The sequence below is a fragment of the Geospiza fortis genome, unplaced genomic scaffold, assembly GCF_000277835.1.
Source record: "Geospiza fortis unplaced genomic scaffold, GeoFor_1.0 scaffold27, whole genome shotgun sequence".
NCBI classification, from domain to species: Eukaryota; Metazoa; Chordata; class Aves; order Passeriformes; family Thraupidae; genus Geospiza; species Geospiza fortis.
In genome coordinates this window covers 2,021,380-2,033,587 of record NW_005054329.1, presented here as the reverse complement: position 1 = coordinate 2,033,587, position 12,208 = coordinate 2,021,380, and the positions used below count along the sequence as shown (strand labels likewise).

The window sequence follows — 12,208 nt, the reverse complement described above, 5'->3', positions numbered from 1 at the left end:
AATCTGAGTTTTTCTGGAAGCACTACAGCTCTTGGCTGGGGATTCAAAGGCTGGAACATTTGGAGACTTCCACATCACAGACATAAACAAGCAGGGAACAGAAAAACACTGTGTACAATTCAGAGAGAAAAGCTCTGGTGTCCAGAATCCACAGCAAGCTTGGAAGGACAGAATGTGCTTTGAAATAATTTCCATTTCATAATACAGATGAGTCACCTAAGCAGTGATTATTCCAAGAATTTCCATGTTTGCTGGGATTAATCCTGGGGGCAGTTTGGTGCCTCAGAACTCTCTGACCGTGAGGCACCAAGGTTGGCACTGAGCTCTAAAATCACTCCCATGTCACTTCCACCTTCTCTTGTCCTGCAGAAATCTGCCAACATCCTTTGCATGTGGAAGCAGATGGACACACAGATATACCTTTCCCCCACGTGGTTTTGCTGTGAAAGTCAAGCCATGCCAGGTGGGGAAGGGAAATCTTCCTGACACTGGGATCTGTGCACACCTCCATCCTACACAGGGCTAATTATCTGTACAAATTTAAATACATGCATTTTAAGTATATTACTGATCCCAGTGATATACTGGATAGTTAATTCTGAATAGAAACAGAGAGAACAAATAAAATTAAATATATTTTTTTTAAACTAGTGACTGCAATTGGATATTTAAGAGCAGCATTTTCATGTGTTATTTTTAAATAACTGGTCTTCAGGAGCCTTTTTTGCAGTCTGGCTCACTAAAAATCAATAGAACTGAAATGTCACAAGTCACCTGTGAAAACAAGACATGCTCCTGTCATTTAAAGAGCAAATTAGGTCTGACAATACACAGCCACCAGTTCAGAAGCAGAAATGTTTACAGGTGGCCTGTCTAGACAGCCCCACTGAGCATTTCCATGTACTGCTCCCTGCAGTTTGAGTTTATATCCAGTTGTTACTGGACACAGTGTGAGCTTCTTGGGCTTCTTAGAAAGTTTGGAGGATAAAAAAAAATTCAAATACTCACAGAGCCAAAATTAAAAATTGCATCATCTCTGAATATCTTCTTTCCACATCTTAAATGTCCTGGATTGAGATATTCCTAAGAGAGAGGGAAAACAGTAATTTTAAAGTTCTTGGATGTGCTGCTTTTGGGCAACTCCTCAATACAAATAAAAACGTGTGCAACTGTACTTTGTATCAAATTCTCTTCTCAGTTTTACTGGGAACCAAGGTGATTTGTGCCAGGAGCTGTAAGCAGGAAAATTGGCCTTTCATCTGCCACTTTCCTGCAGGCAAGGCAAGATTTTTAACTGTCAAATTCACTCATCAAATGCAAAGTAACATTTGTTTTAATCCACCTAAGTTACAGGAGATGTTGATTCAGTTGACGGTGTCTTAAAACACAAATAATAAAGGCACACATATAATTGAAGAATTTTGTTTGTTTTGTTTTGTTTGGGTTTTTTTTTTTAACAAGAAAGCAGAGCATAAAACCAGCATCAGTTACTGTCAGGAATGGAAATGCAAGAATTCAAAAAAAGAGTACAAAAGGAAAAGCTAAGGAATGGAGTTTCTTTCACAGAGAGCTCACAAAGTGGCTGCACATATTTATGTTCTGATGAGACTTGGGTTTAGGGACAAGACAGTGCTTTTCATGTTTGTTTTTGCAGTCAATCCAACTCTTTTGACTTCAAATGTCTTTGCACCATTCTGCGTTATTCTCTCATCCAAGCTTAAAAATCATATTGGAGCATTACTCTGCTGTAATAACATTGCTATAAAATACATGCCAAGATAATTTTTCATGATAACTACTAATGAGTGTTCAGTCCAAAAGAATTAATAAATAGGTGAGGATTTTTCTTCTTTTCAATGGGGTTTGATCTGGATTTTTAATTTAAAAACTGTCCAAGTAAATTAACAGCCACTGATGAGGAGATCTTCAGCAAAATCCTCCATTGTGTTCAGAAACTCCTGACAGGATGGACAGGCTGTATTTGAAGGCCACCACTCAATCCAAGTGCTGGAGTCCAAAGGATACTGGAATCTAAGAAGACAACAGAAAATGATCATTTGCTGCTAAGATTTGGGAAGGAAAATGTCAAAGAGAAAAAAAAATTACAATATGGAAATGCTGGCTCTGTGTTCATAATCCTGCTTTAAGTGTGCACATCTGACACCACATTGTGTGACTACTGGTTGAAATACTTTCAAAATTAAATCAGTTCTGTACCTCACCAGAATTATTACATACAAACACTTTAAGATTAAATCTCAGCATATCCTGGTGGTAAATGACTTACTTGAAACTGTAACCAATGGGTATCTTTAGGGCTTCTTTTCCCATGATCAAATACTGCTCTCCTGGGTTCAATTCAACTTCTGTGCAAGTCTTCTTTTTAACAAAGGTTATTTCATTATTTTTTTGAGCAAAAGCCTGCCCTGAAAAAAAAAAACCAACCAAAAAAATCAAGAATTGGACAATTACACAGAAAGAATTTCCAGTAATTCATATATTAAACAGAAAACACTAAAATGTTCTACAGTACTGCACAGCCAGGGGATCTCTTTGCCACTGTTCTGTAATAGGAAAATTTAATTATATAAAACATGTCTCTTGTAAAAGATTTTTCAATTAAATCTGAATGGCAAATAAGCCTTGTGCACATTAAAAAATTTAATATTATAGTAACGTTAAGGAAATATGGGATGCTTAAACTCAGAGGACAAAGGAGTGAACATCAGCTTCAGTTCCACAGGCCCAACAGGTAATACAGTGAGTGCCCAAGAGCATTCCAACTCCTTTCTCCCAGGAGCAGAAACATGGAACTCACCCCTTTTATAGAGATCCAGGAGATTTGCAGAATACTTCACAAAAAAACCCTCCTCACTGCGAGATAAGATATTCACTTTATAAACTGCAGAAAGACACAAAGCAGAACCTGGTTATTCCTTGTTCCTGCTGTGCATCCTGAGTGTCTTAGAGGTGCTCAGAGGGAGAATTATGCTTTTTTCCAACCCTGATTTCTGGGAATGCAATGGTTCCAGGGGCAGAAAGCACTGGGAAGTGCCACCCACACCAGATCTGAGGGCAGCTGTGGGCAGAGCTCACCTTTCTCTACATCACTCTATGCACTGGCAGCCACACTAGATTTCTGAGCACTACAGCTGTAATTTGAACAAGATGCTGTGCAGCAGCAGCAGCCAGAACAAAGAGCCATCTGAGAGCAAGGGAAAAGGCAGTGGGCCCAGAAGGACAAGCCAACCTACAACTAATAGCAACCAAAACTGCCACCACCCTCCATTCCAGCCTAATTAAAGCCTACTCAGGATCATTTGCCTAATCCATCCTCATCATCCTCATCTCCACATACAGAAACAACCAATGGCCTTCAACCTTCGTAAAAACCACTAAATCCTGAAAATCATCAACACCAGATCTGAGGGAAGCTGTGGGCAGAGCTCACCTTTCTCTACATCACTCTATGCACTGGCAGCCACACTAGATTTCTGAGCACTACAGCTGTAATTTGAACAAGATGCTGTGCAGCAGCAGCAGCCAGAGCAAAGAGCCATCTGAGAGCAGGGAAGAGGCAGTGGGAGCCCCCTTACCATAAGCAGTGTCCCCCTGGCAGGCAGCCTCTCTCCTGCTCTCAGCAGTCACCGAGCCCCCCAGTCTCTCCTGGACTTTACCACACTCACCTGTGAGGAGAAAGGGAAAGGCAGAGGTAAGAGAATGCCAGCACATGTCCCCAAAGAAAACATGCACTTCCATCATCCTGCATGGGAAAATTAACTGAGCAACACCATAAGTACAGGATTGCATGCTGGAACAGTGAATATTTAAAATATACCTCGAACACCAGAGTTAATCCAGTCAGACTTCCATGATCACACTGCACACAGCTTTAAATTTCTTTTTAATGTAAAATTTGGAGGAGAAACAGCTGTGTTCTTATGGGGACTTTTTCCTTGTGTTCAGTGTGGCTTTGTTCAAAGCACTCCACTGCATTTTCCCACAAAGTAAAATGAAAAAACATCTTCAAATAAAGCTTACCTTCCATGCATTTGCATTCATCTCCTTCACACAATCTCACCAGTTTTTCATCTCCATAGGGGTTATAAAGTATGGTGCATCTTTTGTCTAGAAGATCCAGAAAGAAATAAAAAATACATGTAGAAAATCAAAGTCTAAGATGTCAACAGTGAAACTTGGCGAGGCAAAAGTCACCTGAGCTTCAAATAAAATGGAGTAAAAAAATCTGTTAAAGCTGGGAAAATGTAATTCTTTAGGAGGAATACAGAGCTAAAAGGCAAAAAAGGATGTGGTGAGCTGGAACACATACCTGGTGCATGATACTCATACACAGTGAAGGTGGCAGGGTTCAGCATTCCAACCCGGAAAAGCTGACTGATCCTGAAGCCAACACACAGGAACTTGTGAGCTGGCACCTGTTTGAGAGACACATGAATTAAGGAGCTCTAAAAGAGGCCAAATGATTCCAAAGAGTAAAAGCAGTGCTTACAGTCAGGGGAGGGGTAACATACAGAGTCTATCTGCACGAGAACATGCCCATCTTTTATCTCATAATCTGCTATCAGCTGATCAACTCCACTCGCAAGCTGCAGGGCACAGAAAAAGATAAAGAACAGTAAATATTACAGCTCTGTCATCTAAAGCCAGTAAGGGAAGAACCATTCTTGAATACTTGCAGTAGATAAATCCTCTGGATTGGCCTCCACTCCACTGACCAGCCCTATGTCCATCACAGCATGAGCAGAGCCCGAGCGGGGCTCCCTGGCACTGGGCCTGTACCTGAATTAGATTAGAGCCAGTGTTAGTTAATTATAACTGAAATTAAACAGATCTATTTGAATGTGATCCCAGAAAAACCTGAGGAAAACTGTCAACATTTAGGCCCCAGTAAACTATGAAGCAAAACAGTCCAGATAAATCCATTCAGATTTCTGCCAATACTGTGCACGAAGAAGCTTTTAATGCTTATGTTCCAGGAGAACACAAACATAACCAGAACACTCCTCCCCACAGAGATCATGACCTCTGGCTCTGATTCAGTTCACACATGTACGTAACAGTGAGGAAACAGAAAGAAAAGATCAGGAGAGCTGATGGAGTTATTAATAAAAGCCTCACTCACTTACTTTGCACAAGCCTCCAGGCGCCCCAGGGGTTCCCCCTCTCTTTTTATGCGACCTGTTTGTGGCAAGTGGAGCCAAAGAATTTCAGAACTCTCCAGAAGCAGTAGCCCAAAACTCTCACAAAGCATTTTCACCGTTGGAAGGTAATTCTTTACATTGTTTTGGTGGCTGTTTTTATAGGAAATCATTATCTAGCCACAAACAAATGACATTTACCTCCTTGGTAATTCAGGTGAAATGACAGCTTTAAGGTTTAATGTAGTTTATTGTGTGTTTATATTGTTTAAACTCAGAATTTGGTTCTGTCCCCTGTTGTAATTGGACTAGAACTCTCAGGACTTTGTAGAACTCACTGTAACCTCTCCCACTCCCCATCCTATGTCTTTCTTCTCATTTCCCCACCTGTAAAAACCCTTCCATAAATGACTAAAAATGAACCTAACAGAAATAAAGGAAATACTAATTCTATTCACAAAAAGGCAGTAATTTCAAACAGGGCTAAAAAAGCTTTTAGCAATTTCTTTTCCAGTTTTGCATTTAGAAAGTGGCAGAATTTATTTATTTCTTAATTAAAAAAACACTAGTCAAAAACCCAGGATTTTTTCCCCTCCCTCCCTTGCACTGACCTGAGTAGCAACATTTAAAATTATATTAACCATTTACCATCATCTCTCTTAGGAACAATCTTCAGTTCAAAGTTACAGGACTCTTCAGAAGTGCCAATGGTGTTATACACTGTCCTCACCTGCACACACACAAATAAATCAGACAAAACAGAAGCAGCAACAAACAATCCTCAAAACTGGCATAAAACTGTAAAAACTCACACTGGGAAGAACAGAAACAAGTCTGGTTTATTGGTAATATAAAAATACCAGCAAAGCAGAGCCAACAAATTATCAGCATAGAAAAAAATGGGGAGTTCTTGAGCAAAACCACAGCATATTAAGAAAAGAGAAATTCAATTTAAAAAACCTGCTTGCCTACTTACATTTACTGTAGCTATGCCAGTGCTGCTGCCAGTGCTTACATACAGATCATCTTGCAAAGGTACCTGAAGAATTGGTGAGGAGAAAGAAGTTGCACATTAATAATAAAGAGTAGCAACAATTAGCAACAATTCAGGTCAGCTGATCTGCTTGTCTTGCTTATATTTCAAATACGTAACAGCTTCTGCAGAAATACTAAATTTAAACGAATATTCAAATATATTAAATTTACCAAGATGCTAAGAATTCTGGTTTGCATTTTTAAAGCAATATTATTCACTCACTGTCATAGTTCTTCCCACGAAATTGTCTTCTGTCAGTTTAAACAAGTTTAGGGCTCCACCATTTTTGTAGGACACTTTAACATCCATGTCCAAACGCAGCCGTTTGACAAGAAGGGAATATTCAGTCAGGGCCTCCAGGGCATTAATAGTGTCCTGTCAGAAACCAGTCATAAAGAATTAACTCCAGAGATTCTATTTATAAAATTTCAGTTTATTTTAATGAAGAGAAGTCAGATTTCCCAGAGACCAAGAATATCATGCCAATGGAGCCATTTGATAGTAATCCCATACACAGGAGTCTGATGTTGGCAGTGTGGTCATTTAATTGAATTATCCTCTTCAAATGTTGCTACCATAGAATTATGGAATGGTTTGGGTTGGAAGGGACCTTAAAGCCCCTCTCATTCCAGGGACACCTCCCACCAGACCAGGTTGCTCCAAGCACCATCCAACCTGGCCTGGAATGCCCAGGGATGAAAAAAAAAATGTTTCAGATTTTGGTACTTGAAGAATGAGGACAAAACACGTAAAAGCACACCTGAGTGGAATAAAATCCTCCCCCATATCTCTGTTCTTCAGAGAGCCATTTGATGATGGGCTTGGCATAGTCTCCATCCCCTCTCAGCAAAGTAGTGAGCAAGGCATAGGCTGTGGTTTCAACCATTTGTGCAGTGACAGAGCTGGGGGTTGGCTGCTCTTGTGCTTTGAAGGCATCTTTCCAAAACCTGTAGATGGGGGGGTCACCTGCAGGAGGAGAAAGAGGGTTCAGGTGCAAGCCCAGCAGCAGCTCTGCTCCACCAGGTGAGGCACTGCCCAGCCAGAGCCAGGGATGGGCAGGAGCTCGCTCTGCACCTACCAGGGATGGAAACCCAACTCTCCTGCACTAAAACGGATGTTTGCAAAGTGCTGAGTGCAGATGTGGTGCTGATGGGGACAGGGCTGGCCAGGAGCAGTGGGGATGGAGCAGTACCTGTGCCAAAGGCCTCTGCAGGGCAGAATGGATTTAGTACCTGTGACAAAGGCCTCTCTCTGTAGGGCAGTGGGATGGAGCAGTACCTGTGACAATCCCTCTGCAGGGCAGAATGGATTTAGTACCTGTGCCAAAGGCCTCTCTAGGAGTAGTGGGGATGGGGCAGTACCTGTGCCAAAGGCCTCTCTAGGGCAGAATGGATTCAGTACCTGTTCCAAAGGCCTCTCTCCTCAGGGCAGAATGGATTCAGTACCTGTGCCAAAGGCCTCTCTAGGGCAGAATGACTTTAGTACCTGTGCCAAAGGCCTCTCTCCTCAGGGCAGAACGGATTCAGTACCTGTTCCAAAGGCCTCTCTCCTCAGGGCAGAATGGATCCAGTACCTATGACAAAGGCCTCTCTAGGGCAGAATGGATTCAGTACCTGTGCCAAAGGATGGATTCAGTACCTATGACAAAGGCCTCTCTCTTGAGGGCAGAGAAGGCCGCCCGTGCCGCGCCATGGTTGGGGTCCAGCAGGGCCAGCGCGTAGGCGGTGATGGCCATGGTGAAGGGGCTCTGGGCCTGCTGCACGTTCTGCACCAAATAATCCCCTGCTCTGCTCCTGGCATCGTGGATTTTCTGAAAACATGGACAGCTTACAGCTCACAGCCATCACACTGAGCCTACAGAAACACAGCTTCTCTGTCAGGACTATACAGATATAGCTTATAATATTTTGCTGGCTTTGAAAGACAAAGACTAACAAAGCAAAGAAATCTGTGAAACTGAAAAAAACTCCTGACTTTTTAAAAAAAAAGTTAAAGAAAAGGGAAGAAATTAGAAGCGCACAGCACACCAGCTGGCAGAAATAAAAATAATGTTTACCTGAGTAGGACATATTTTCATTGACTTGTCAATTCCAATAATAGAAAATGCTGTGAGATACAAAGATTTTTCTTTAGCTTCTTGAGGTAATGTACCCTACAAAAACCAAATAATAAAAATAATGAAATATAAGTAAAAGTTCATTTAAATAATAGAACTTCTCAGTGTTAAGTTGTGGAAACAAATAGAAATTCCTGTAAAAACTATAGTTTAGTTAAACCTGAAAATACATTGACTCTTTGTAAGGTAATAGCTCATTTGTAAAAAAGAAACCAAAATATATGAAGTTATTCACAAGCCAGGACTATAAGATTATGAAATGAATCTAAACATTCCTTTTCTGAATATTAAGAAATGGCAAGCAGCTACTTTTTGTGAGAAAACAGAAAGGTCTGCAAGACTGTGCTGGGCTTTAAATGAATTTAGAATAAAGAGAAAAGTTGTCTTGAATCAGTGTTTTGATGAAACACAACCTAAAATATGAAACACTTTATCTCCTGGTGCCTTCAGCTTTTACTGCCTAAGCACAGAAAAGGTTTGGGTTTCATACCTGCAGTTTCACTGGTTGGTAGTTTGAAAATTCATTGAATGACCCATCTAACATCTGACAGTTGTCAATCAGCCACAGAAGGGAATCACAAACAGACATTTTATCAAGATTAATGTATTGATTCACTTGTCCAAGGATTCTTAAAGCAAAAGCTGTCAGCCTGCCAAGAGAAGCAAAGAGATGCTGCTTGTTTAGATTGGCAGGTACTGCAGAGGGCACACACAAATTTACTTCAAAGGGATAATGAAGGTTAATTTTAAATTTAACTTAACAAATGGGCAGTAACTACTGAAATAATTTTAAACCAGGATCAATTCCCATGTATTGGAATATAAAACGGGAAATTGCATCACACTGCAACACCCATGTTTCAGGGTATGAACTCATTCCATCCCAAAGCTATCTTGGTTGTTGTGGTGTGAATTATGGACTCAAAGAAAAGGTTTGGCAAGTGAAACCAAGGAATCAAAAGGTATTATTCAGAGTTGTAAGCACTGCTTAAATCTACCATCACACTCTTGTCTGGTGCTTACTGAAAATATGAAATAAGGCTTTTTCCAGCCCAAATCCCTTTCAGCTCACCATGTGCTAGCTTGCCCATTCTTCCACATGCTGTAGGAGCAGTCAGCATTCCTGAAGGACGAGATGCTCACAATTCCTGAGGGATACATCAGGCACAAGGAAAGTTATGAGAATCACATTTGCTCCCTCAGATGCATCACCCTTCTCACTCAGCAAAGGACCTCTACAACCCTGAAGCAAGAGAAGCAGCAGATTTTTCTACCTTCTTTCATCTTCCTCCTCATCTGAGTCCTGGCGCTCAGGGTCTCAGGGCCCAGTAGATGCCAGTTGTCCGACTCCTCCAGGTAGCGGAACACGTAGAACACGGGGGCAATGCTCATCAGCTCAGCCTCTGCACTGCCCCTGGGCAGGCTGCTCAGCACCTGCAGGCCCCTGGGGCTCAGCACTGTGCCAATCACTTCACCCAGAAGATGTCCTGTGCAAGGAAAAGCCCCAAAACTGATTGAAGCAACAGGTCCTGAAAGCGAATCTAAGGGCAGAATCTGTGAGCAACCATTCTTTGGGAAGTGTTTGAATTTCTACACTAAAGGGGACTTGCAAAGCCTTGTCTCCAAAGAAAAAGAATAAATCAGATTAATTGAGTACAAAATAGGAGGAAAGGTACATATGCAGTGCACTAAAAGTTTCTATTTACCTTTTACGCTGACACTTCTGTCAATTTGTGTTTTAGGGACCAGATTTAGTGGGACTTTGTATCGAAATTCTTGTCGTCTCTTGATTAAACCTGAAATTGAAGATAGATATATATATAATACTGCACAATCTAAATCCACAGATGATTCAGCTGTAATTGACAGATTAAAGGTTACAACTGAGAATTCAGCAACCAAAATACCAAAACTTGAAAACCAGAAATATTCCCAACTGCACAGGCAAACAACATCAAGCTTTGAAAAGGAACAGGGGAAAACTCTTTATCTTTCTTTTGTTACCAAAAAAAATCTGATCTGGACCTAAACTTTGTGGTTTCTTTGGTTAAATGAGAACATATTATATTCCCATTAATAAAGCTGAGGAAAGCTTACAATCATATCACACTAAAAGATATATCTAAAGATTCCTTTAAGAAATTAATCCAAGTTCCCTTAAGCCAAAGCAGGAAATCCTTGGGAAAGGACATATTTACAATATCTCAGGAAGGAGAAACTCCAAGTTTTTCACATTATGAAAAACTTGATTATCAAGAATCAAGACCAGGAAAAAATAACACAAAGACAATTCATCAATTTTCTTACCATAAACACCCTGTGGATCCAAAGTGAAACCTGCATGGTGTTCTTTCTTAACACCTTCTGGCTGGGATCATCGTGAGAAAAGAGGTAGAAAATGGAAACATTTTTGTTTAATCAAATATATCAGCTGAAACAACAGGTTAAACCCACAGTATTTTTGCCTTCTTTTTCTGTAGTTTGACCTAACTGAACACATGAATTTTGGTGTTCTAGCTCACACAATTCTTGAGAAAATTTAACAAAATATTAAAGTTAATCCTTAGGAAAGGAAAAGATCGCGTTTCAGTGAAAATCCAAACCAAACAACTACGAATCAAGTATTCTCCCTTGCTTACAAAGTCTAATCTATTTTTTTTTATACATGTAATCTTTCAGTTCTTATAATCAAGGTTTAAAACTGAGTGTGCTCAAATACTCAGCCATTCCTTTTTCCACTGCACACGCCTCAGTGAATTCAAGAACATTGTGTGATATTAAAATAAAGCAAAAATTCTATATTGACTCAATTGAACCCTAATTGAAATTCAAAAATGCTTAAAAAACATGGAGATTTTTTCCCTTACCACGACACGTAAAGTTTTAACTACAATTTCACTGTTCCTGGGGGTCAGCAATGTGAAGTTGACAGTGTGAAGACCCAATTCCAGTGGGAGGATCCGGAATGTGACTGCTGCGGAAGAGCCAGCATCCAGATTCTTCAATTTACAGCTCTGCATCCTCGACCCTGCACTTGCAGAATCTCCAAAGGTACAGACTCCATTTCCAGCTGCTATTTGAACACAGTACTGAAAGGTGGAGAGATTTTAATGTTTCATTTCCATGGCAGGTATGACACCAGAGAAATACCAAATCCTGTACTGAGCATTCTGTTACTGTAATGCTACTTCTCTGTTTCTGCCTGAAGGACTGAAGAAATCTCATCCAAGGATCTGTTTATCTTGAATACTCCCAGGAAAAATGCTTTTTTAGTTTATTATTTCAATCCTTCTGCAGGACTCGTTAACACAAATTACCTTAATTGCAGAGGCTTTATGGTTATAAACAGATCCTTTTAACTCGATTTGCTCCCCTCGTACCACGGAATAAGGAACATAAATGCTCAGGAAAATATCCTTCACAACTTGGATTTCCAAAGGTGCAGCAACACAAATACCTGAGAGAATTAAAAACATGAAAGCAGAGTGTCTCATCCACCCTTCTGATAAACAAGTATGAAAAGGTCTTGACATACTTTAGTGATGATTTGTGATTTTTCAGTGTGTACTTTGAACAGTCCAAGCTTTTTAAAAGTTCCCAGGTTTTTGCTTCCTCATCCAAGCTGCTCTCACCCCTCCTCACACCCCAGCTGACCTGAACCTCGTCCAGGTTCTTCGGGTTTCTTCTTCCCAAAGAAATTCTCTGCTTGGATTGCCAAATCTCTTGGAAAATCTCAAATACCTGAGCTCCAGGTAGCAAGACAATGTAAAGTTTTCCAGGGAAGAGTTACTCAATATTTTTTCTTCTTCTTACTCTTTATGAGCCACTGTCACACACAAGACAGGCTTTGTTTTCCCAGCCCCTGACACTGACATGACATGAAGTGATTACTTTCCC

At 40.5% G+C, this 12,208-nt stretch overlaps 1 protein-coding gene across 1 annotated transcript in view; it reads right to left on the bottom strand.

The window, feature by feature from the left end:
• Positions 1-1,557: 1,557 nt before the first annotated feature.
• Positions 1,558-12,208, bottom strand: part of C5 (complement C5) — a 19,822-nt gene continuing 9,171 nt past the window's right edge. Inside the window, exons 20-41 of the mRNA XM_005421353.1 lie at positions 11,629-11,768; positions 11,179-11,400; positions 10,619-10,679; positions 10,018-10,107; positions 9,586-9,798; positions 9,384-9,459; positions 8,802-8,961; positions 8,252-8,347; positions 7,834-8,005; positions 6,956-7,161; positions 6,418-6,570; positions 6,136-6,198; positions 5,808-5,889; positions 5,148-5,199; positions 4,698-4,800; positions 4,533-4,607; positions 4,331-4,436; positions 4,042-4,128; positions 3,597-3,686; positions 2,819-2,902; positions 2,288-2,426; positions 1,558-2,031 (exon numbers count right to left, since the gene is read on the bottom strand). Of these exons, the coding sequence (XP_005421410.1) occupies positions 1,902-2,031; positions 2,288-2,426; positions 2,819-2,902; positions 3,597-3,686; positions 4,042-4,128; positions 4,331-4,436; positions 4,533-4,607; positions 4,698-4,800; positions 5,148-5,199; positions 5,808-5,889; positions 6,136-6,198; positions 6,418-6,570; positions 6,956-7,161; positions 7,834-8,005; positions 8,252-8,347; positions 8,802-8,961; positions 9,384-9,459; positions 9,586-9,798; positions 10,018-10,107; positions 10,619-10,679; positions 11,179-11,400; positions 11,629-11,768 (2,600 nt within the window). The 3' untranslated portion in view covers positions 1,558-1,901. The remainder of the gene's footprint in view (positions 2,032-2,287; positions 2,427-2,818; positions 2,903-3,596; positions 3,687-4,041; positions 4,129-4,330; positions 4,437-4,532; positions 4,608-4,697; positions 4,801-5,147; positions 5,200-5,807; positions 5,890-6,135; positions 6,199-6,417; positions 6,571-6,955; positions 7,162-7,833; positions 8,006-8,251; positions 8,348-8,801; positions 8,962-9,383; positions 9,460-9,585; positions 9,799-10,017; positions 10,108-10,618; positions 10,680-11,178; positions 11,401-11,628; positions 11,769-12,208) is intronic.